The sequence below is a fragment of the Mesoplodon densirostris genome, chromosome 20 (genome assembly GCF_025265405.1).
Source record: "Mesoplodon densirostris isolate mMesDen1 chromosome 20, mMesDen1 primary haplotype, whole genome shotgun sequence".
Lineage (NCBI taxonomy): Eukaryota > Metazoa > Chordata > Mammalia > Artiodactyla > Ziphiidae > Mesoplodon > Mesoplodon densirostris.
This window is the reverse complement of record NC_082680.1, coordinates 17,160,125-17,186,563: the sequence shown is the minus strand read 5'-3', so window position 1 is coordinate 17,186,563 and position 26,439 is coordinate 17,160,125. Positions and strand designations below refer to the sequence as shown.

Below are 26,439 nucleotides of genomic sequence, written 5' to 3'. Positions count from 1 at the left end.
AGAATGCCACGATGTGTAATCTCTGTGGAGGAATCATTTTCCAAATGGATTAAGACTTCTGTTCTATCCCTAAACATTTAATAGTGCTGGGATAACATATTTTTTCTTTCCGGAAATGGGAAACTGACTTGCAGGATTTCTCGCTTTCTCTTCTTGCCTCTGGGCTTTGGTCTTTATGTGACAGCATGGGACCCTCAAGAAGAGAAGAAACGTCATGTAGCATAGATGGAGCAAGCTGAGAAAACAGACGGGACAAAGCAGAGTAGAATTACTATGAAGGAGGAGAAGAATTCATGTTTTACCTATTCATGTTTTATTAAATATGCAAATCTTTCATTTATGTTTCCTTAGGTGAGGAAGTCCGGAATCCTCAGAAAGCTATTCCTATTGGAATTGTGACTTCTCTGCTCGTTTGCTTTATGGCCTACTTTGGGGTCTCAGCAGCTTTAACACTGATGATGCCATACTACCTCCTCGATGAGAAAAGCCCCCTTCCTGTAGCGTTTGAGTATGTTGGATGGGGTCCAGCCAAATATGTCGTTGCCGCAGGCTCCCTCTGTGCTTTGTCAACAAGGTACATTGCATTGCCTTTGGGGCAGAGCTGTCTGGGCGACTGCAAAGGTAGTCAGGGCCTAAAGCATTGCTTTTGTATGTTTTAAAAATAATCCTAATACGAGGAACACATTATACAACTGTATTCTCTGAATAGTTCGCCCAAATTGCCATATCAAAATCTTAAGGGATAAAAATGTTTCCCCCGTCAGTTAAAAGTCAGTTTTTCAAGATAATGATGATCCAAGCTTCTGTGGATATATATGGCATTTATACACACTTATATATTTCATACACATTCATATATATATGTACTGTAAAACTTTACAGTGCTTATACTAGTATGTTTCCCTGCTGGCTTTGGTGTTACTTGTAGTGCTACAGACAATTGAGACCTTATGTGCAGACTTGACACTTTCTGCTGTCTTTTAAAATAATATCAAGTCTGTAATGAGTGGAAGCTATATGCTGTGGCATTGTTAAGTATAATGTGCTTTTTATTATGAAGCACTGAGACTTTTTCCTCTCAGCACTGATCAGAGTGAACTTGGTGTAGAAATGGAAATTACTGTTCTCAAGTTAATGGTGGAAATTTGTATAAATCTATGCGAAAAGAATAGTTGAATCTCAACTATTCAGATTTTCAGTAGCTGCTTATTTTAATATTTTATGATTCATTTCTCAAGTTTCCTGAGCTACTCATATTTTAATTTAACATGTGATCATAAGATATTTCATTTGAGTTTTATATCATGCTATACTTAGAGCATTCTTACAAAGAGAAAAATTAATCTCTGCTTGAGTACTAATTTTTTGAAGTGAAAATAATTTTCTAAAAGTCTGAAATTGGAAAAAGAAATTTTTTTGTATAATTCATTAGCCTAGCTTTTTTCCCCTCAAACTCTCTTTTATTTTGTATTCAAGATAATAAATATTAAGCAGCAATTAGAAATTACCCCTGTTGGTTTCTTAGCCATCTGCCAGTGTTGAGGTTTATTTTAAATAGTTTCAAACAGTTTCAAAAATCTGAACTGTGGTGATACCTTGCCACCATGGTCTTAGAAGAGAGATGGACAAAGATTTATTTGTGGCCAAGCTTAACCCAGCTTTATTAAAAGATAAAGAAGACGGATTTAAAAAATATATTTTACTTACTTTCTCTTTCAATGGTTATTTTTTACAACTAATTCACGTACGGAATGATGCAGCCAGTAAACACACAAGTAATTCAAAACATCTAAAGCAAAAAATCATTTTCTTAAACTGCACTGTTACTAACGTTTAATTGCGGCTGTCTTTATGTACTAAATTTACAGTGAGTTGATTTTTTCTTTGTCTTTTTCTGTCTTGATTATCTTATGATGCTAAGAATTATTAATTTGATCAAAGATCACACTATATGAGGAAAATAATGGTAAAATAAATATGAAAAATGTGTAGTTATTGAATAAATGAAGTGACTATACTATAAAATCAAATTACTTAATCTTTTCTGTAATTACATATCAATTTATAAATTTTATTTTCTAGGTTAAAAATGTCTTAATGATATAATTGGGGTTTTTTTTGTCTTAATTCCTTAGTTTTAATTTAGTAGTAATCATGGGCCTGCACAAATTATTTGCAGTATTGTTTTTAGTCTGATAATTGTGCTGGGCAAATATCTGTAAGAGAATAATAAGTAGCACAATGGTTAATTGGTATCTATTTTTAAATGCCCAATCATAACACATTTTAAAAATAACAAGACTTCATAATCACAGCTGTGATGCTGCGTTTTATACGATTACTTAATTTCAGTTCTGGGATGTAATCTTGCATGAATGTGTTTGCCATACTGCATGTGTTTGCTTTTTATTCAGTCTTCTTGGATCCATTTTCCCAATGCCTCGTGTAATCTATGCTATGGCGGAGGATGGGTTGCTTTTCAAATGTCTAGCTCAAATCAATTCCAAAACGAAGACACCAATAATTGCTACTTTATCATCGGGTGCGGTAGCAGGTGAGAGAGTTGACTTTTATTAAGTAAAGGGGGATCTTTTTTCATCGAGGATTCTGGAAAAAAAATGGAAAATTAGGTCTTTTTCTGTTTTGATATATATAAAGATTAATAACTTTTTTGTGAATATTTCCGATTTTGAATTTTTTTTTTGCTATAGGTTCTGTGCTTTAGTGTGTCCAGTCTTTACCAGTATATATTCATCTAGAATAATACTTGTAATAACTCACATGTGGATTATGAATTTTTCTGTTCTAGTCTTCTGGGTTCCATGTTTCCTTTGCCCCGAATTCTGTTTGCCATGGCCCGGGATGGTTTACTGTTTAGATTTCTTGCCAGAGTGAGTAAGAGGCAGTCACCAGTAGCTGCCACATTGACTGCAGGGGTCATCTCTGGTAAGCTCTACAAACATAGGATTCTTCAACATTGGACTTGAGCATTTTATGCGCATGCATGGACTTATAAAGAGGGTCTGCTTGCTGTGCATGTAAGTTAAGAACAAAATCACTGATAAATTAGGGTATAAACATTGGAATCACATCTGCAAATTGTGGTGGCGGTGCTCTACCGAAATTCATAACTGACCCTTTGGGATTTGGTCCTATTTCGTTATCTTAACCTTTGGGGCTTCTAACAAATGCGCAAAGGTTTGTAATGGTTTTTCACTATATATCAGCTATCAAATGCTTTTCAGATCGATGAATGACCACATAAAATTATTTACTGACACACAAAATGTTAATTAAAGAATGATTACTTAATACTTGAATTGTTAATTAAAAATAATGATTCAGTATTTTCTTTTTCATCCAGGATTTAAGTTGAATGTTGCTAAATGACCATAGGATTTTTGAAAAGCTAAAGTTTATCCATTCTTAATTAAATATAAGAAATGTCAAAGATAATTTATACTTGGTCATTGTTATCACTGCCCTCAGTATGGTGGCTAACCCCACTTCCTGGGCCATCATGGTTCTCTAAGAGTTACTAATACCCATACGGTCATAAACCCAATTAGAAATCTATTTTTCCTTTCAACAGTTTTGATACTAAGTCATGTTAAAAAAGCAAAACAAAACACAAACTCCATTTGCCTACCTTTTGGCATGTCATAATATCCACGTAAAATGCTTTTGGACAGATCCTTTTTTTTTCTCACAGTTCTTTTTTAATTTTTTAATACATCTTTATTGGAATATAATTGCTTCACAATGCTGTGTTAGTTTCTGTTGTACAACAGAGTGAATCAGCCATATGCATACATATATCCCCATATCCCCTCCCTCTTGAGCCTCCTTCGCACCCTCCCTATCCCACTCCTCTAGGTGGTCACAAAGCACCGAGCTGATCTCTCTGTGCTGTGCTGCTGCTTCCCACTAGCTCTCTATTTTACACTTGGTAGTGTATATATGTCCATGCTTCTCTCACTTCTCCCCAGTTTCCCCCCCTCCCCGTGTCCTCAAGTCCTTTCTCTACGTCTGTGTCTTTATTCCTGCCCTGCCACTAGGTTCATCAGCACCATTTTTTTTTTAGATTCCATATACGTGCGTTAGCATATGGTATATGTTTTTCTCTTTCTGACTTACTTCACTCTGTGTGACAGACTCTAGATCCATCCACGTCACTACAAATAACACAATTTCATTTCTTTTTATAGCTGAGTAATATTCCATTGTATATATGTGCCCCATCTTCTTTATCCATTCATCTGTTGATGGACATTTAGGTTGCTTCCATGTCCTGGTTATTGTAAATAGAGCTGTGATGAACATTGTGGTACATGACTCTTTTTGAATTATGGTTTTCTCAGGGTATATGCCCAGTAGTGGGATTGCTGGGTCATATGGTAGTTCTATTTTTAGTTTTTTAAGGAACCTCCGTACTGTTCTCCATAGTGATTTTATCAATTTACATTCCCACCAACAGTGCAGGAGGGTTCCCTTTTCACCACATCCTTTCCAGCACTTATTGTTTCTAGATTTTTTGATAATGGCCATTCTACTGGTGTGAGGTGATACCTCATTGTAGTTTTTATTTGCATTTCTCTAATAATTAGTGATGTTGAGCATCTTTTCACATGCCTCTTGGCCATCTGTATGTCTACTTTGATGAAATGTCTATTTAGGTCTTCTGCCCATTTTTTAATTGGGTTCTTTGTTTTTTTGATATTGAACTCCATGAACTGTTTGTATATTTTGGAGATTAATCCTTTGTCCGTTGTTTAATTTGCAAATATTTTCTCCCATTCTGACGGATGTCTTTTTGTCTTGTTTATGGTTTCCTTTGCTGTGCAAAAGCTTTTAAGTTTCATTAGGTCCCATTTGTTTATTTTTGTTTTTATTTCCATTATTCTAGGAGGTGGGTCAATAAAGATCTTGCTGTGGTTTATGTCAAAGAGTGTTTTTCCTATGTTTTCCTCTAAGAGTTTTATAGTGTCTGGTCTTACGTTTAGGTCTTTAGTCCATTTTGAGTTTATTTTTGTGTATGGTGTTAGGGAGCATTCTAATTTCATGCTTTTACATGTGGCTGTCCAGTTTTCCAAGCACCATTTATTGATGAGGCTGCCTTCCCTCCACTGTATGTTCTTGTCTCCTTTGTTGTAAATTAGGTGACCATATTTGCATGGGTTTACCTCTGGGCTTTCTATCCTGATCTATATTTCTGTTTTTGTGCCTATACCGTACTGTCTTGATTACTGTAGCTTTGTAGTATAGTTTTAAGTCAGGGAGCCTGATTCCTCCAGCTCAGTTTTTCTTTCCCAAGATTGCTTTAGCTATTTGGGGTCTTTTGTGTTTCCATACAAATTGTAAAATTTTTTGTTCTAATTCTGCAAAGAATGCCATTGGTAGTTTGATAGGGATTGCATTGAATCTGTAGGTTGCTTTGGGTAGTATAGTCATTTTCACAATATGGATTCTTCCAATCCAAGAACATGGTATATTTCTCCATCTGTTTATGTCATCTTTGTTTCTTTCATCAGTGTTTTATAGTTTTCTGAGTACAAGTCTTTTGCCTCCTTAGGTAGGTTTATTCCTAGGTATTTTATTCTTTTTGTTGTGATGGTAAATGGGATTGTTTCCTTAATTTCTCTTTCTGATTTTTTGTTGTTAGTGTATAGGAATGCCAGAGATTTTTGTGCTTTAATTTTGTATCCTGCAACCTTACCAAATTCATTGATTAGTTCTAGTAGTTTTCTGGTGGCATCTTTAGGATTTTCTATGTACAGTATCATGTCACCTGCAAACAGTGACAGTTTTGCTGCTTCTTTTCCAATTTATATTCCTTTTATTTCTTTTTCTTCTCTGATTGCTGTGGCTAGGACTTCCAAAACTATATGTTGAATAAGAGTGGCAAGAATGGACATCCTTGTCTTGTTCCTGAGCTTAGTGGAAATGTTTTCAGTTTTTCATCATTGAGTGTGATGTTTGCTGTGGGTTTGTCGTATATGGCCTTTATTATGTTGAGGTAGGTTCCCTCTGTGCCCATTTTCTGGAGAGTTTTTATCATAAATGGGTGTTGAATTTTGTCAAAAGCTTTGTCTGCATCTATTGAAATGATCATATGGTTTTTGTTCCTTAATTTGTTAATGTGGTCTATCCCATTGATTGATTTGTATTTATTGAAGAATCTTTGCATTTCTGGGATAAATCCCACTTGATCGTGGTGTATGATCCTTTTAATATGTTGTTGGATTCTGTTTGCTAGTATTTTGTTCCAGATTTTTACATCTATGTTCATCAGTGATATTGCTCTATAATTTTCTTTTTTTGTGATATCTTTTTCTGGTTTTAGTATCAGGGTTAGGTTTTGAGTCATCGTGTTTTTGTTGTCATTTGTTTCTATGTATTTTTTTTACTTCTTTGATTTCTTCAGTGATCTCTTGATTATTTAGTAGTGCACTGTTTAGCCTCCATGTATTTGTGTTTTTTACAGTTTTTTTCCTATAATTGATTTCCAATCTCATAGTATTGTGGTCAGAAAAGATGCTTGATATGATTTCAATTTTCTTAAATTTTCCAAGGCTTGATTTGTGACCCAAGATATGATCTATCCTGGAGAATATTCCATGTACACTTGAGAATAAAATGTATTCTGCCACTTTTGGGTGGAATGTTCTATAAATATCAATTCAATCTATCTGCTCTGTTGTGTCATTTAAAGCTTGTGTTTCCTTAGTTATTTTCTGTTTGGATGATCTGTCCATTGGTGTAAGTGGGAGGTGTTAAAGTCCCTACTACTATTGTGTTACTGTCGATTTCCTCTTTCATGGTTGTTAGCATTTGCCTTATGTATTGAGGTGGTCCTATGTTGGGTGCATAAACATTTATAATTGTTATATCTTCTTCTTGGATTGATCCCTTGATCATTATGCAGTGTCCTTCCTTATCTCTTATAACAGTCTTTATTTTAAAGTCTACTTTATCTGCTATGAGTATTGCTACTCCAGCTTTCGTTTGATTTCCATTTGCATGGAATATCTTTTTCCATCCCTTCACTTTCAGTCTGTGTGTGTCCCTAGGTCTGAAATGGATCTCTTGTAGACAGCATATATATGAGTCTTGTTTTTGTTTCCATTCAGCCAGTCTGTGTCTTTTGGTTGGGGCATTTAATCCATTTACATTCAAGGTTATTATCGATATGTATGTTCCTATTCCCATTTTCTTACTTGTTTTGGGTTTGTTTTTGTGGGTCTTTTTCTTCTCTTGTCTTTCCTGCCTAGAGAAGTTTCTTTAGCATTTGTTGTAAAGCTGGTTTGGTGGTGCTGAATTCTCTTAGCTTTTGCTTGTCTGAAAAGCTTTTGATTTCTCCATTCAATCTGAATGATTGCTGGGTAGAGTAATCTTGGTTGTAGGTTTTTCTGTTTCATTACTTTAAGTATATCCTGCCACTCCCTTCTGGCCTGCAGAGTTTCTGCTGAAAAATCAGCTGATAACCTTATGGGGATTCCTTTGTATGTTATTTTTTGCTTTTCCCTTGCTGCTTTTAATATTTTTTTCTTTGAATTTAATTTTTGTCAGTTTGATTAATATGTGTCTTGGTGTGTTTCTCCTAGGGTTTATCCTGTATGGGACTCTCTGTGCTTCTTGGACTTGGGTGACTATTGCCTTTCTTACGTTAGGGAAGTTCTCCACTATAATCTCTTCAAATACTTTCTCAGACCCTTTCTTTTTCTCTTCTTCTTCTGGGACCCCTATAATTTGAATATTGGTGCATTTAGTGTTGTCCCAGAGGTCTCTGAGATTGTCTTCAATTCTTTTCATTCTTTTTTCTTTATTCTGCTCCTCAGCAGTTATTTCCACCATTCTGTCTTCAAGCTCACTTATTCATTCTTCTGCCTCAGTTATTCTGTTATTGATTCCTTCAGTGTATTTTTCATTTCAGTTATTGTATTGTTCATCGCTGTTTTTTTGTTCTTTAGTTCTTCTAGATCTTTGTTAAACGTTTCTTGTATTTTCTCAATTTGTGCCTCCATTCTATTTCTGAGACTCTGGATCATCTTTACTCTCATTACTCTGAATTCTTTTTCAGGTAGATTGCCTATTTCCTCTTCATTTATTTGGTCCTGTAGGCTTTTACCTTGCTCCTTCATCTGTGACATATTTTTTTGCCGTCTCATTTTTTTTTTTTTTTTTGATGGGTGGGATTGTGTTCCTGTCTTACTGGTTGTTTGGCCTGAGGCTTCCAGCACTGGAGTTTGTAGGCTGTTGGGTAGAGCTGGGTCTTGGCGCTGAGATGAGGACCTCTGGGAGACCTCACTCTGATGAATATTCCCTGGGGTCTGAGGTTCTCTGTTAGTTCAGTGGTTCGGACTTGGAGCTCCCACCACAGGAGCTTCAGCCCAAGCCCCGCTCATGAACCAAGATCCCACAAGCTGCATGGGGTGGCAAAAAAAAAAAAAAAAAAAAAAAAGAACAATAACAAAGAGTAAAAAATAAAATTAGACTAGGAAACTAACAGATATATTAGAAAGAATATAAAAATAAAAATGTGGGTGAAACAACTTTTGGAAGGTAAAACAGAACCACAATAGTAAAAAAGAGGAGAAAAAAAAAGGTGGAAAAGGCCTTGGCTGTGGGGGTGGCACTTAGGCAGGGGTGGGGTTTTGGCAGTGGGCGGGGCCTATGCTTAGGACCCACAGGGCTGGAAAAGGCCCTGAGGTGGGGTGGGGCTTAGGCTCAACAGAAGGGGTCCTGGCTGTGCCTCTGGTCTCAGAGGGTGGGGGACCCGGCCTGAGAGCGCAGCAGGCATCCTGGTCTGAGTGGGAGGGGCAAACACTCTCCGCTCCTCTCCTGCTCCTCCAGTCCTGGAGGGCCCCTCCCGCCTGTCTCCTGTTCTACCCCGGCCTTCCTGCTAGCCCTCAGGAGCGACACGGCCTGGAGGGGCCCTCTGAGGGTGTAGGACCTGCCTGAGAGCCAGGCCAATTGGGCAGGGGAAATGCTCAACACATTCCCCCTTGTTCCGAGGGTCCCTCCAGGCATGGGAACCCCTCCCCCCTTCCAGCCACCCCTCCGGGGCACTGGTCCTGTCTGGCCTCCACTTCTCCTCCCCCCTCATTCCCCCCACGTTCTACTGGTTCACTTGGGGGTTCCTCCCGTCTCCCTGGGCATCAAGGTCTCCCACCAGCATCCAGCAGGCACCCTAGTTGTCCAGATTCTTATTCCATGTGAAAATTTTCAAAGAGATTTTACAGATCAAGAGAATGGCCCTTAAAGCCCCTGTTATATGGAGGAAGAGAAGACTTTAACCAGCTTTATAGATAAAACAATAAACACTCTTGGTAGTAGAAATCCAAACCAAAAAATGATAATTTTGTTGAGACTCTGAATTTGGGGGAAATTAGATTAGAGAATACTAATGCTTAGTTATGTATGAAATGGGATTCTTTCAGAGTCAGAAAGTATTTGCCTAAACAACTGCACTTTATAAATGTTTTGTAATAAATTTGGCACTTTATTAGATGTATGTTGGGAGGTCAAATCACTTATTTTCTCAGTGCTTAGATTTCTGCCCCCATAAAATGAAGCTTGTACTAGATGATTTAAGGCCCACTTTATGATTAAACAGTGCATTATGATATTAAAGATAACTTCATAAATCTTGACAAAGAGCAACATATTTTATTTACTCCATAAAAGCTTTTTATTTCCAGTAAAATCCTGCCCATTAATTCTCTACTAGGTATTCAGAATTTTAAAAAATGTACTCTTCTTCCTTCAGGAAGAATTTAATTTGCCAGCATAATAAGATATTGAAGTTAATAATTAAAAGAAGAGGGCTTCCCTGGTGGCGCAGTGGTTGAGAGTCCGCCTGCCGATGCAGGGGACGCGGGTTCGTGCCCCAGTCCGGGAGGATCCCTCATGCTGCGGAGCGGCTGGGCCCGTGAGCCATGGCCGCTGAGCCTGCGCGTCCGGAGCCTGTGCTCCGCAACGGGAGAGGCCACAGCAGTGAGAGGCCCGCATACAGCAAAAAATAATAATAATAACAATAATTAAAAGAAGATAATTGTAGCATTTTTAATGCTCTAAAATATTATATTTTGTTATTCTGTAGTCCCACATCTTGCTTTGCTTGTTTTTAACTTAAATCAGAGAGCTTGTATGGATAATTAATCATTTTCTTCTGTTTTGGCTACCTTGTTTTGGTTATCTGTGGTTCTTACAAAACATATTAAAATTTTAACCTGATGTATAACTATACTAGCAATGGAGATTTTTCAAAGTAAGGCATGGGGTGTATTTAAAGAAACAATGTGCTATTATAGAAGGGGCACGGGCATGTTGGTTTAGCTGGAACCCCGCTTCTACCTACTAGTTGTAACCTTGTTAAGTTAGCCTGTCTATAAAAAAGAGGATCATAATCCTGTTAAGTTAAACCATGTGAAATTGCTGGGGTTTTGTTTAAAAACAGTCAAATACTGAATCTAAATAATTTCCCCTGTCTCATAGGATTATTGAATTGAAGATAAATGGAGATCATAGAGATAGAAAGCTTGCTGAGGTGTCTGGAACACCCCATGAGTGGAATGTGGTGTTTTCTACTTATTATGATAGGGACAACTATTTGGCAAATTCAAGTTAATATCATCACTATTTTGATGTTTCAACGGAGAAAAAACGTTGCTAAGTGCAAGTTGACTATTCAACTGTATAAATTATACTTTGCCTCTTAACATTATTGGGGCCTGGGGACGGGCCACAGATCGCTCAAATTTAGTCAGATTGTGTGGTTTTAATCAGAGTAGAATTTAGCCTCTATCAGAAACATAACTTAATTGGACATTATTTTATTCTGTAGAAGATACAACTCAGAATGCAGATGGGAATTAAAATGATTATATAACATCTATAATGAAAGCTCTTCTGTTCGAATTCTTTTATGTGTTTTTAAAAAGGAGCCAGCCAATATTTCCTAGCAGTGTTTTTCTTTTGAAACATCAAAGGAGAGTATTCTGTCATATAATATTTTCACTCTTTGTCAGGCCAATATTTTTTAAGTAATCAAAGTAGATGTGTTTTGTTAGACAGACAGCTGAGGGTTTTTGAAGTTTTATTAGCAGTTTGTATGACCTAAAGCACATCTTATTAACTGTGAGAAATACGCTTTCTACACTTTGACTTACCATTGGCACTAAAACAAAAAAGTGCCCATCACTTATCCCTGACTTGAAAGTTACCAACTGTGTGGAATTTTCTCACAGCCTGTTTTCTTCCCTGTTCTTTCTTTTCCCGATAGCTGTGATGGCATTTCTCTTTGACCTGAAGGCCCTCGTGGACATGATGTCCATCGGCACCCTTCTGGCCTACTCTCTGGTCGCAGCCTGTGTTCTCATCCTCAGGTGAGTGGTCCTCATTGCCAGAAGGTTCTGAAGAGTGTGTGTCATGTGGGGCCCGGGAACTAAAGAAAATTAGGGCTCACCGACCTTGCTTTCAAGGAACTAGTTGTCTCACAGAGGTGAGAGGCCATAGACATACAAACATGAGTACAAAGCATAATTAGCATACTTGGTCCTTAAGCAAAGAATCAACTAAAATTGATAATTGCCAAAGGTAGGCCTAATCTGTGTGAACAACAAGTTCTCATAATGTATAAAGACACTTAAGAATACTATATTTGTAATCCCAGTGACCCAGCTGCTAAGCTTTTATGCTAAAGATTTAATCAAAGAGGCACACACAGATATATGCAATAGTGAAAAAATGGAACTAAGCTGAATATCAATAGTAGAATAGTTAATAAAACAGATAATCAACAAGGTCCTACTGTGTAGCACAGGGAACTGTCAATATCCTAAAATAACCATAATGGAAAAGAATATGAAAAAGAATATATATATATATATATATATATATATATATATATACAGACACTTTGCTGTATACCAGAAACTAACACAACATTGTAAATCAACTACACTTCAATAAAAAAAAAATAGAATAGTTAAATAAAGAAGGGTACATTTATTCAGTGGACTCTTCTAACAGCAAATAAAATGATATTTAATTATATGGAGAAATATATCAGTTTCTGGATGCAAAGCTATATGTAGCATCTGAATCTATTTAAATAGTAACATACATTTACACGAAGAAATGATTTTTACATATATATATATATATATATATATATATATATATATATATATATACACACACACACATATTTGCATTTATACCTGGCTGAAATTGTACCAAAATGCTAGCTGTGATTCATACTGAGTAGTGGTGTAATGGGTGGCTTCAGTTTTCTTCTACGTACCCCGATTTTTGTGTATTTTTTTCTCAGTGAGCATATTTCTTCTTTGGATAGGGGACAAATGTTACTTTTAAGTTTAACCAAAGGCTGCTCGGAGGGAAAAGACCACACTGGGGAGACTGGGCAGATACTAGGAATTGAAGCAGGCTGATATCTTGATGCCAGCTGAAGAGGACAAGGATCAGTAATAGAGGAGAATGGGTGGGAGGTGGCTGTATGAGGTGAGGGCGATGAGGCCAGAGAGACAGGTTGCAGTGAGGCCTTCGAAGGCCAAACTGAAGGCTGTATGTTACTCTGTAGCTGATTTTTTTTTTTTTTTTTTTTTGCGATACACGGGCCTCTCACTGTTGTGGCCTCTCCCGTTGCGGAGCACAGGCTCCGGATGCGCAGGCTCAGCGGCCATGGCTCACGGGCCCAGCCGCTCCGCGTCATGTGGGATCTTCCCGGACCAGGGCACGAACCCGTGCCCCCTGCATCAGCAGGCGGACTCTCAACCACTGCGCCACCGGGGAAGCCCCCTGTAGCTGATACTTAACCAGAGTTCTGTGCTGTTTGTGTGAACTGCATCTCCTTTGGACATAGATATTTCCAGAATAATCATCCTGTTGTCACTCTTGCCTCACTTTAAAATGTAACTCTCTTCAGCATCTAATGTCCCTAACTTTCTAATCAAGTGGCTCTCAGAGGACATCCAGAGTTGCTGCAGATATTCTGCTGAGCAGGTGTGTGGCTTGCTTCAGTACATTCTGGGGCTGCAGCCACAAGACGTGTGGCTTTACTGCACCAGCTGTGAATGGAAATGTCTCTCTTAGAGTTTCAGATGCTCGTTTCGTTTGGACGAAGTGTGCGTTGAGAATAAAGACACATGCCTTTATTTGGGACTAGGTACCAGCCTGGCTTGTCTTACGAGCACCCCAAATACTGTCCTGAGAAAGAAGCTCTGGGATCGTGTGCCAACACTGCGTCCAAAAGCGAGTCCCAGGTCACTGTGCTGCCAGGACAGGGCTTCAGCCTGCGACCCCTCTTCAGCCCCTCGCTTCTGCCCACAAAACAGTCGGCTTCTCTCGTGAGCTTTCTGGTAGGATTCCTTGGTAAGTCCCCTTCGACTGTGTACATTATGAAGACCCAGCAGGTATATGTAGGCGGAGCAGGTATGATGTGAAAGAGGATGAAAGAAGATGTTAGCACTACCCTCAGTCCTGAGATTTGAACCTAACTGGTCACTGGTCATTGAGCTCATCTCTATATTAGCAGGATACATTGATTATATCCTGGTAATTGAAGAAGAAAGGAAGAAATTCCCTAAGGTGAGAGGGGCCGAAGTACAAAATTGGTCCATTTTGTCCGCTGTGAGGGTGCTTCCTGTGAGAAGCAAAGTACACCTGGCAATAACTGAACGGAGACCCAAGGAGACTGCGAGGCAATCTAGCAGATCCTGTTTGCTCACCCACAGTTACGTAATCATGCGTATTTTCAGCAACAGTTTTTGAGCATCATCAGTGTGGCAGGAACTCTGCTGGGTCCCTGGGGTATCAAGAGGGATGGTCCTTGCTCTCACTGGGCTTTGCAGAACAGGACTGTTGGTGGCAAGCTAAGAGCAGTACAGGTTTCTCTGAGAGCACATAGGAGGGACCCCTAATGCAGCCTTGATAGTCAGAGAAGGGTGGGTGGGCGGTGGTGTTGCCCTCTGAAACAGGCAGAAAAGGTGCAGATCATATATTATTTGTTTACATAAACAGTCCGTGTTTACAACAGCTGAACACGAGCAGACCTGCTTTTCCCATTTGAAAAAAGGGAAGTAGCCACCCCGAACAACATCCCATCAATCCATGTGATCTCATCTGAGACTGTAGCCCATGCGCCGAAAGGCAAGATGGTAGTGCCCAGAGGGGAGGCTAGCTTCTTTTTTTTTTTTTTTTTTTTTTTTTTTTTTTTTTTTTTTTGCTGTACGCGGGCCTCTCACTGCTGTGGCCTCTCCCGTTGCGGAGCACAGGCTCCGGACACACAGGCTCCGCGGCCATGGCTCGCGGGCCCAGCCGCTCCGCGGCATGTGGGATCTTCCGGGATCGGGGCACGAACCCGTGTCCCCTGCATCGGCAGGCGGACTCTCAACCACTGCGCCACCATGGAAGCCCGAGGCTAGCTTCTAAGGGGAGACAGTCATGAGTAATTTAGCTGTGTTTCTTAAATCAGGGAAATTAGCCATTTCTTCCCAGAATAAAAATGAAGCATCTTAGTATTTGGTAGAGCAGATCTATAAAGAACTTGATGTCTTATCAAAATAGACTCTTTGAACATAGGCGTCTGAATGAAGGACGTGTGCTGATTTTGTTTCCCGAACGTGTCCCCTTTGCAGCATTTCTCATTTTGGGCCTGAGTATTTTGACCACGCACGGAGTGCACACTATTGCCAGGCTGGAAGCGTGGAGCCTCGCTCTTCTCGTGCTGTTGCTTGTTCTCTGCGTTGCCATTGTGCTCGTCATTTGGAGGCAGCCTCAGAATCAGCAAAAAGTAGCCTTTATGGTACGTGTCGTGAGGATCGGAGATCCTAGATATTATGCACATTTTCTCTTGGACATTAGTTTTTGTGAATTGTTTCTTTAAAAAAAAAAAAGCCCTTCTGATGACGTTAACCAATGAACAAGAGTGTCACAATTCTTTGAGTTGCTCCTTTTTGTCTAAAGTATTCTTTTCAAAAACTTGAATGTGCTCCTATCACCTTATTCTATATAATAGTAAACAAATTTCTTGTCCGATATTCTGAAGTATCAGAAGAATAACTAGAATATTTTATTTTAGAAATTCAGTACCCTCCCAGGAAGATTATTTCCACCAAAAGCCCTTCCACTGCAAGTGAAATTATCTTGTCCCATTTGAACTAAGAGCAGGATCCCCCTGAGATACCATGAGTAGTCAGAGCTCTAGAGGCATGCCCTGTTGATATCTGAACTAAACCAGTAAACCCTAAACTAAACTAAACCCTGAAACCAATTGCATCTTGGTGATGATGCAGGTGTTAGCGGGCTGGATAAATTCTCTGTTGCTTTGGGCTGCAGTAAACAATGTGAAATATGGTGCTCCTTTTAGCATTCTCAAGATGAGTGGTTTTTATTCAGGTTGTCCTTTTTGTGAGAATATAAACTTACTGACACAGTGTGAAAGTACGTATGTCAAATTAGCGGCCACCATGTTCAAATAATTTGGGGAATGTGCTTGCAAAATTTGAGTATATTTAAGAAGATATTTCCCCCCTTAGGTTCCATTCTTACCGTTTTTGCCAGCCTTCAGCATCCTGGTGAACATTTACTTGATGGTCCAGTTGAGTGCAGACACCTGGATCAGATTTAGCATTTGGATGGCGCTTGGTAGGTCTTTTAATGTTTTTGCTTTCTGAACGTGGGCTCTCTTTTTCCGATGTCATGCACTGTGATTAGAGAAATGCATCCATTCCCCCTTTCTAGAAATAAAGGCTTTTTTTTTTCAGTTTCTTCCTTTCTCAATTTTTAGAACATCTGAGTGCTTACTTTTCCAGATACTTTTGTAAAATTCAGTTCTCCTAGTAGCCCTGTAAAACTCTATAGGTCCTATTTTTTCTAACTTCTTGAGTGAGAAAAATGAAGCCCCTAAAAGTCAAGGGATCTAATTTGCAAGTGGCAGCCCTAGAGTCTGATTCCAAACCCAGTTCCTTCCAGAGTACCAGTGGATTTCTGGCAACATTTTGAATGTACTTATATCAAGAAATTTCTTTTCTGATATCAGTATGCCTTGGAGTGGAATTTGGCATTACATAACATGAGTGAGCTTATTTATAGCTATTCTGCACTGTTCTTCATCATGACTTCTTCAGTTTCCTATGTGAAAATTGACTTAGAAATGAAGAGTTTAACTTTGTTGTAACTAAAGCACTGAGCACCAACTGTCTTTAAAAATATGACTTGAAGTGGCTGAAAGGTGAAGCAGTGAGAAATGAGAGCTAAGTCTGCATTGGTTTTGGTGGCCTGAGGAGTTTGAGAGTTGATGCTTTTTGACAGTCCTCCCATTGGCTTAATAAGAATGAATCTCTTATTATGAATGAATGAATCTCTTTTGTGGCTGTAAATTAACTTAATTTCAGTCTCAAGCCACCAACCCACTTGAGTTGATAGGAGATTTAACCTAGTCAGTTTTGCCCATCCCCCCCCATACCCACACTAGAGTTTTGCCCATATTTGGGGGATCTGATACTGTGTCAAGGAATTGGGGTGCATCAAAGGTTATCCCTCCATGCAGGTTACTCTAGAGTATTCTCTCTGTCACTGTGGCCACTTCTGATAGGTGGCTCTGTTGCATCAGGGCCAGGATCCTGACGGGAATCACTTGCCAGTTGGCTCTGCCCTCCATAATGTACCACAAAGCCATTCCTTTGTGATCTCGCCACCTCCCCAGGTGCTGCCAGGAAGCTGAGCCCAAACCCCCGGGGAGCAGGACCATAGAACTCTCTCCCCTACTCTGAGCCCAGGAGAATCTCTTTGTAATCTGGTGGAGAGTTTCTCTACCCTTCCTGCCTTGCCAAAAGCCACTGCTTCTTTCCTCAAGTTGTAGCTCACTGAGGTTTAATCATGTACTCGACCTTGGTGAAGAGCATGAACTACAGAGCCAGACTCTGCACGTTTCAAGCCACCCCTGCCACTTATTAGCTGTGTCACCTAGGCCATGCTATACCCCTGCTTCTGTGCCTCAGTTTCTTGTAAAATGGTGATAACAGTACCTTTATTTGAGGACAAGGAGGGTTGGATCTTCAAACCTCTAAGGACATGAGAGGAAATAGAAGGAAATAGAATCATTCCTAATAACTGGACATACCAAAGTACTCATTGGTAGCCTGCTTCCCATGATTTTACATGGGAAAATTATAATGCATTTCACATCAACCCAAAACGCTCAACCAATTTTTAAAAATATAGCTAAAATACAGCAAAATGCCTACATATCTTGCGAGAATACTTAAAACATTTCCCTCTGATCCCCAGTCAGCATGGCTGTTAATAAACAGGTGGCTTAGTACACAGTTTTTCATCCGCTCCTGGTGACAGTGACGTGTGTAAGGCACACCCATGTCCCCTGTTCACACAGGGCCTGCTTTCCAAAATATCTGACTGTGTCTGTTAACCCACCACTTGTCTGGGGGATGTGTATGAGATTTCCCCCCACATATCCTTTTGTTTAAAGCGTAGTGTTGAGTGTTGAGAAAGTAAAAAAAAATTTTTTTCTACATAAACATCTGAAAAATATTTATTGAAAAAAACACACATATAAAGATTGTAGGTTAAACAGGAAGAAGCACATTCTACTGGGAAAATGTTTGTCAGGGACCTTTTATGGGATATCCTGTACTTGCATTCCGTCCTTCTAAAACAGCACAGAAAGAGAAGGCAAAAGGCACTATTAGGTTCTGTATTAAATTTTCCATATACAAACAGCCATTTTCTGACACACCTAAAACACTGATTTTTTTCTCTAAAAGGTTTCCTGATTTACTTCACTTATGGCATTAGACACAGCCTGGAGGGTAATTCAAGGGATGAAGAAGATGATGAAGATATTTATTCAGACAACACGAATGCAGCGACAGAAGAAAAATCTGCCATTCAAGCAAATGACCATCACCAAAGAAACCTGAGTTTACCTTTCATATTCCATGAAAAGACAAGTGAATGCTAGTACCCAGGAACAGAGCTGGTCCACAGTCTTCACGTACATACCCTACATGGAGTGAACCATGACGGATGTCATCGTCATGCTAGGTTGTCATCGGTTTGCTGCAGACCACAGTTCACCCTAATTTATACTTACTCGCCTGGACAGCACCTCCTCAGATGGTGAATTATGCACCCAGGGAAAACACCCTGAGCTCTCTCCTCAGTGCTGACTATCCCCCGAATAGTGGGATTGTGGGAGTGTGTGTGTGTATGTTTGTATATGTTGGGGAATATCTATGTTAAAAGTTGTTGGTGTTTTGCTATTATCGTATTGCATTTTTCCAGTGTTGTCGTTAATCGGTAGCATATACTGCACATACTGAAATGGAGATGATCACGGAATAGAAAAATATTTTGTATGTGCTGGGTGTGGTTGGGGAAATAGCTGTTGCTTTTCCTTATTAGGCTTTATTAATGTCAAGTTAGAACATGCTAAAAATGCATTTACCCATCACAGTGTCTGTCATTGGTCTGGAGTAAGAGGAGGGGATAGGAAATGAGCCTTTTCTACAACTTATAAATGCCAGCAGTGGATTTAGTACAGATTTTTCTTCTGCGAGGTGTGACAGTTTGCTAAAACCTTCACCAATAGGAGTGTTCGTGTCTGCCGTACTGCGCAGGGCAGGAGTGGCCCTCTGTGTCATCAGATGTCAGGCACCCCTTTGAACTGCTGTCTTCTTTGAGAACAGTGGTCCTTAAGTGTGAGGCCTTCACCTTCTGTGAGTGATATATTCCCCCCTGCCCTGTCCCAGTCCAGCCAGAGGCTTGGGAGAGGTAGTGTGATCTACTTGGGGCCCTTTGTGCTAGAGAGTGAGCGTGGTCCCCATGGGCAGGAAGCTCATGTAACTGGCAAAGATGAGGATATGTTTGGAGAACAGAGTAGACATGTGCTTGGACAAGTAGACCCCAAGCACCCCTGTTTTAAAAGTCAGTTAAAATAAGCCAGTGGAATCTCCCAGGTCACACAATTGGTGGAATGATTCATACTTTTTTCCATTATTTAATAAATAATCACAGTTCAACTTTTTTTTTCTAACTCAGTAGCAAATTCTCTTTCTACTATATGCAAAAAAAAGGAAAAAATGAAGGGATACAAGAAAAGAAAATTCCCCTATTCTGATTTTAAAGTGCCTATTCAGTTATTAAAGGGCATTTGACCCAATTTTAGGGGTTCAGATCTAATTTGCCTGTGATGTTTCTTTTAGAAACAGGGGTGTTTTTCTTCCCCCATCCCATAAATTGTTCAGCACTTTTTATTTCATTTATTTTTAAATGACCACACGAAACCTAGTGATACAAGCTCTAGTATTCTACAAAAACCCATCAGTGATTGGGGAATAGAATATTTTGGTAAAATACACAATCGTTTAAAATGTCAAGCTGAAAAATTAACCAAATTGAATTAAAGCCATAGAAACACAATAACCTTTGTATGAGTAAATAATTTGTTTTTAAATGTAAGATTCTCTAATTACTGTATTTTACTTTATAGGGTTCTCTAATAGTGGACTACTTATCTGCAGTGTGTTTGGCTTCTCATGAATTATTTTTCTTACAAATAATTATATGGTTCACTAGATGAGCCTGAGTCTAAACACTTACATATGTATGGGTTATATTTCCAGGAAGAATATTATCAAGCCCAGGTGACCAGCTTACTCCAAAGGCAAGGAAAACATTTATTTTCTGACAGCTTTTCCAAGAGATGTCACTTTATTTTTTTCATTAAAAAGCAAGTTATGATTGTTGAGTTTATTGTGATTAAATATCCAATAAACAGGTAGAAGGCCTGGGTTTCTGGCTGCTAGTGTTGTAGCATCTCTGACATAGAACTCAGTATTAACATTCCACAATTTCCAGGGTGCACACGGTAAAACCTGAAGCCCAGAATTCTTTTAAGCTGCATGTTTTACTGGAGAGGAAGAGTTGGCTACGCAAGGGGTAAAGTATTTCTGTAAGCACTGTGGGCCTACTCATAAGTCCTTGCTGTTATTGCAGTATACTGAGAAGCCCTTTTTTTTCTGAAATCATTCAAAACAGGCCCTTCACACAGGGAACATGAAGAATTTCATATGTGAATATTAAAACTTTTACTGTAACAATATCAAGAAATTTGTTTAGAACATGACAGGCAGCTAAAACTATTATGCCCACTGTGTTCAATTAGGAGCAGAATTTAGTTAAAAATTATTTTTCTACCTTTAAACACTTTACAAATACAAATGTCTATGAAAAGATGCTTTGTCAGTGACTATGCTTTTTTTCTGTGAAAACTCAAATGTATGTTTGTATGTATGTGTGAGTGTGTACATATACCCGTATATATATGTGTGTGTACATTTCAAACGTCAGTGTAGAAGTCAGCTGGGTTTAGGATGGGGTTTGGAAATAATACTGTTGTGTAGATTTTAAAAACCCAACTGATGGAGAAAAAATAATGTTTTATATGCTTATGCAAAATTTTTAGGTTTTAAACTATTTTGAAATATATAGCGATTTTATATGTGTAATATTTTCTATAGATAGATTCTTTAAGAAAGATATATTTATAATGTTTCTAATATGAAATCACTGAAGTCTGGTACCCAGGAGCTTTATAATCTGAAATGGAGTTGGGGCGGGGGCATTAGGGGATTTCTGTTTATTGTTTCTGCTGCACCTTTTCTGACATTTCTGTCTTGGTTTCTGCTTATTAGGAAAAGCCAGTACTACCGGGTCTTTTATCACCTCTCTGTTCCTACATTTGAATTTATAACCTTTTGAACAAAATGTTGTTTTTACTTTCCTAGGATTGCCAAAATGTTCTGTACAGCTTTTACTAGTAATCAGTCACACTTATATAAAGTCCTTTCCAGAAATTAAAAAATACATACACAGGGCCTCCCTGGCGGCGCAGTGGTTGAGAGTCCGCCTGCCGATGCAGGGGATACGGGTTCGTGCCCCGATCTGGGAGGATCCCATATGCCGCGGAGCGGCTGGGCCCGTGAGCCATGGCCGCTGAGCCTGCGCATCCGGAGCCTGTGCTCCGCAGCGGGAGAGGCCACAGCAGTGAGAGGCCCGCATACCGCAAAAAAAGGAAAAAAAAAAAAAATACATACACATTCTCTTAATTGTGACTGAGTAAAAACAGCTTGAATTACCTTTCTTTTTTGCACTAGGAAATATGCTCTCTGAACATTCTCAGTGAGAAACTTTAATAATAGCACCTTTATTTTGTACTCTTAAAAAAGAAAGATGATTTGTGAGTAACATACAAAGGCCGTGCCTACCCTACATTTAACTAGGTAGCTATGCAAATCCAAGTTTAAAAACTATTTATGAGAAAATTTAGAACTTTTGATGTATACTGAAACACAGAGTACTGCTTAATCACATTTTCCCCAGAGATAAATATCAAGAAAAGACCAAAACATCATTTGAGGTATATACATTAATGAAAAACTAATGATGATATCTATAAAACTTTACTGTTATCAACCACACTTGATAGAAAATATGTTTTAGAATTACCTTCCTTTAAAAGACAAGGGCCTGTCTTCTTCAAATTTTTCTGAATAAAAGATTTTTAAACTTCTTTTATTTTAAATATTAGCCAAAATATCTTCTAAGTCCTGGGTATTTACAGGTAGATGTTAAAATCTTTTGAATTAGAATTTGTATTTACCAAACTATTTTCAAAACATATTTGAATGCAGGGAGAATAGGAAAAGTAATCGCCCGCCAATGCTGATAGTGCCAGAGGAAGCAAGTTAGTCTTAGCTTTTTTTCCTCTCAGATCAGCATATTCGGAGATTATAAACCACTTGCTAAAATTGTGCCAAGATTCCAACTCTTACTTACCTGTGATGTTGCTTCTGATGTTCTCTGTCTGGGTTTCTCCTGATGTGCTTCAAGCAACAGTACAATTCAAACTAAAAACACAATGTCCATAGAATTTTAAAGAATTGGATTTAGAGTGTGCATCATGGAATATTAATATTCACATGATTAGTGTGAATTTCTTGGGGGGTTGTGATTAACTGCGTTTTTTTGGTTTGTTTTTGGTTTTTGACTAGTGCCAAAATAGTGCCTTCTCTGTATATTTTCTACCTATGTTTTCTAACTTGTCCTAAAATATCAAGGGAAAAAGTACCAAAGTACATGTAGGAACTAATGCCATCACAGGTCATTTTTCAGACACGTAGATGTGAAAATGAGGTTGCTTGACTTTGTTGTTTAGCTGAGTTTTTTTTTTTTTTAATCTCCTTGTACATCATATTTAAACTTTTTTTTTTTTTTTTTTGCAGTATGCGGGCCTCTCACTGTTGTGGCCTCTCCCGTTGCGGAGCACAGGCTCCCGACGCGCAGGCTCAGTGGCCATGGCTCACGGGCCCAGCCGCTCCGCGGCATGTGGGATCTTCCCGGACCCGTGTCCCCTGCATCGGCAGGCGGACTCTCAACCACTGCGCCACCAGGGAAGCCCATATTTAAACAATTTTTAATGGCTTTCTGGTTTCTGAATTTTGAGAGGCCTGATCTGTTACTTGTGGTTGTTGGTTTAGTGGTTGGTTTTCGTAACATTCATTATTGTTCATATGTACATGGTTTAGTCATGTTCATTTCAAATGCATTTTGTTATGGCTCAACACAACTGGCAACCCTGTTTGCTGGGAGCACTATCTTAGCTTTTATTCATCACGGCTGAAGCCACTGCCATAATCTCTGGCCTTAAACAGCCTTCACTGACCACAGACAGCAGCTCCGTGGGGATCATAACCAGGACCCTGGGTCAGGCAGGCTGCAAAGTATGAGCGTCTATAGCTACCCTGTTGGTGGGGGCTTGTGATGACAGGGTAGGATATGAAGTGAAAGACTTCACATGAAACTAAGGTCATTTGGGGTCCTTAATTTCAGCCCCAAATATCCCATGAGTACAAGGTAAATGATAAGGACCAAGGAACCTCTATGACTCATGGAAAGGATGGCTGCTTCCTGGAACTGGCACCACTGTGGCTTCTGCACCAGCACTAATAGCCTTGGGCAGGAAAGTGCATGGGCCTCGGCTCAGTTGGTAAAGAACCTTGTGTCGCCAACAGGACAGGTTTCTCTGGCCCGTGCCTGGCTAACAGGCTCTTCATCTTTGATGCCCAATTGTTTCATTGCTTTATTTTGTTATCATTGTACTTAATAGAAGCTGTTGATAGGGCCTAAAACCCTGCAGAAATTCTATGTTTGTAAAAACCAACAGATACATTGGTCTTATGGGAGTATAGAGATTTTTTTTGTGTAGTAGGTAATTTTAAATTTAAATGTCTTTAATGATAATCAGTGTTCCTTATTACTTATAAAGTTGGATTATTTTTTAGAATGTGTAATGAATAAAAAACTGCTGCTGCTTTACCACTGTAAAATATGCTTTCTAACATGACCATGTATTTTTAAAATAAATTTTAATACAACTTATAATAGTGTAGTATGCATATGTATCACACCTACCAAAAGCATACATTTCACACTTACCTAATTTAAACTACCTTTTTATTTAGGAAGCTTTACAGCTCAGAAATATATCAATAGTACAATCTAAATGGAAACGAATCTACTGTTGAGGATATTCACCTGGCAGCCTACCGTATGAATACCAAGTCCTGTAAAATAAAAGAGATGTCTTCACGTATACTCAATCCTCATGGCACATTCCAAATAGTATCAGTTGCGCCTGAAGCATGTGCCACCCCGGGACCACACATCTGAGATGCTACCACTTCAACTGCCATTTATTTAACGGACCAATCTCTTCGACGTTGCTTTTGTCTGCAAGAAGCTCCTTGAGGGGCTTCCCTGGTGGCGCAGTGGTTGGGAGTCCGCCTGCCAATGCAGGGGATACGGGTTCGTGCCCCGGTCCGGAAGGATCCCACATGCCGTGGAGCGGCTGGAGCCTGTGCTCTGCAACGGGAGAGGCCACAGCAGTGATGAGGCCCACGTACAGCAAAAAAAAATAAAAAAAAATACAACTTCGGCAGTTTCATTTTTCTAATTTGGAGTCCTCTTGTGATTGTCTCATTCAAGGATAGTAAGCCTTGTGACTATCCTGGAAAGCCCCTATATCTCTTGTAACCCTCGCTCCCATCCTAACAGACTGCATTAGTTCCTAGGGCTGCCATAACGAAGTACCACAGACTGTGCGGCTTAAACAACAGAAATGTATTTACTCACAGTTCTGGAAGCTAGAAGTCAGAGATTAAGACGTCAGCAGGGTTGGCGTCTCCTGAGGCCCAGATCCTTGGCCTGTAGGTGGCTGTCTTCTCCCTGAATCTTCACACGATCTTCCCTCTGTGTGTGTGTGTCTATATCCAAGTTTCCTCTTCTTAAAAAATAAGAATACCAGTGATACTGGTTTAGGGTTCTCCCTAATGACCTCATTTTATTTAATTACCTCTTTAATTACTTTTATTTAATTACCTCTTTAATTTACCACATTCTAAAGTACTAGAGGTTCGGACTTCAACATCGATTTTTTTTTATTGCAGTATATTTGATTTACAATGTTGTGTTAATTTCTGCTGTACAGCAAAGTGATTCAGTTATATATATATGTACATCCTTTTTTATATTCTTTTCTATTATGGTGTATCCCAGGATACTGAACATAGTTCCCTGTGTTATACAGTAGGACCTATTGTTTATCCATCCTATATGTAATAGTTTGCACCTGCTAATCCCAAACTCCCGCTCCATCCCTCTCCCACCCCCCTCCCCCTTGGCAACCACAAGTCTGTTCTCTATGTCCGTGAGGGACTTCAACATTTAAATCTGGGGGGAAGTGGGGGGACACAACTCGGACCATAACACAGACCTAGGATAAGTTTAAACATGTAAATTTAGCTAAAGTATATGTGACAGAAGTTTGGGAAAATACAATTCCAAAATTATTTTCTATATACCAGTTAACCAATTTGACAATGTAATGGGGGAAAATTTCATTCATAATAGCAAAACAAATACATAAGCAAGTAAAAATAAGAACAAAGTTTAACAATTAACAAGTAAAACTTACATGGAAAAAATATATGTGTTTATAACTATATAAGTGCTTAACTATGTAACTACACACACACGTCTATACACATACACACACACACACAAATTTAGCTAAAGTGTATTTGACACAAAATACACTTAAGAATGCAGGCTTGGGATTACAGAATTTCAAAATTGTTGTCCTAATACCAGCATTCACCAATTATAGAATATAATGGGGACATAAAAATAGACTTGAACAAATGGAAATATATATAACTTTATGACACATTCTGGGATAGGAAGACTTAATATTGTAAATATGACCATTCTTCCCCCAAATATAAATTAGATGCAATCATAATCAAAACACAAAGTTTTTATGGAGGTTAACAAAGTGATTTCAGACTTCATCTGGAAGAGAAAATGTACAAGCATAATTAACATAAGATCAATGATGGGGGCACCCCTTGCCCAAACAAATAACAAAACATACTATAAATCGGTATCAGTTAATGCAGTGTGGTGTTTCTATAGGTATAGATAAAAAGATCAATAGAATAAAATAGAACTGAAACAGACCCACGTACATGTGTAATTTAATACACACTAAAAGTCAATTCAGAAAGATGGGAAAAGAACCAATCATTTAACAAATGATAATGTGACACTGATCATCTAATTGGAAACATAAGCATAAAATTAGATTTGTAATTTGTGATACCCAAGCCAAAAAATGATAGATGGATTTAAAGACTAAACAGACCAACAAAACTATAAAAGTTTTAGATGAAAATATAAAACACGTAATTTGCTGATTTGTGGCAGAGAAGGTCCATCTAAGGGGATATAAAACCCAGATGCCATGAAAAAGATTACTGAAAAGTGTAATTGCTAAACATTTGTTGTATTTCTTAAAGAAAGGCACCATTAGCAAAACTAAAACACAAGCAAAGGATTAGAAGAAAATGTCTGCAGTATGTATAACACCCAAGAGCTTATTATCCAGAACATATTAAGATTCTACTATAGTAAGGCAATAAGAAAAATAAGTCAATTTTCAAATACAAATGGCTGATAAAAACATAAGATGCCCAACCTCAACAGTAATAAAAGGAATAGGAATTGAAATAGCATAATGAGATCCCCCCTCCCAGGTTGTAAAAATTGAATAGATTAGTCACATCCAGGACTGGTGGGTGGGAAGAAACGCGTAGGCTCATGGGCTCCCAAAGAAAGTAGAATTGGCTATAAATAGGAACAGCTTTGTTGAATTGGCAGCATTAATCAAAATTGCTAAATATCATGGCCTTTGGCTGAATAATTTCATTTTTATCTATGTATATGTGTTATAGAAATACTCATGGGCATAAAGCTATTTGGATAAGGACAGTTATT

At 38.7% G+C, this 26,439-nt stretch overlaps 1 protein-coding gene across 3 annotated transcripts in view; it reads left to right on the top strand.

Annotated features, from left to right (window-relative positions):
- Positions 1-20,905, top strand: part of SLC7A2 (solute carrier family 7 member 2) — a 71,493-nt gene extending 50,588 nt beyond the window's left edge. For all 3 annotated transcript variants that reach the window (XM_060085874.1, XM_060085875.1, XM_060085873.1), the window contains exons 6-12: positions 352-574; positions 2,415-2,554; positions 11,285-11,387; positions 13,190-13,395; positions 14,661-14,827; positions 15,561-15,669; positions 17,808-20,905. In XM_060085874.1, the coding sequence (XP_059941857.1) occupies positions 352-574; positions 2,415-2,554; positions 11,285-11,387; positions 13,190-13,395; positions 14,661-14,827; positions 15,561-15,669; positions 17,808-18,004 (1,145 nt within the window). In that variant the 3' untranslated portion in view covers positions 18,005-20,905. The remainder of the gene's footprint in view (positions 1-351; positions 575-2,414; positions 2,555-11,284; positions 11,388-13,189; positions 13,396-14,660; positions 14,828-15,560; positions 15,670-17,807) is intronic.
- Positions 20,906-26,439: the final 5,534 nt, after the last annotated feature.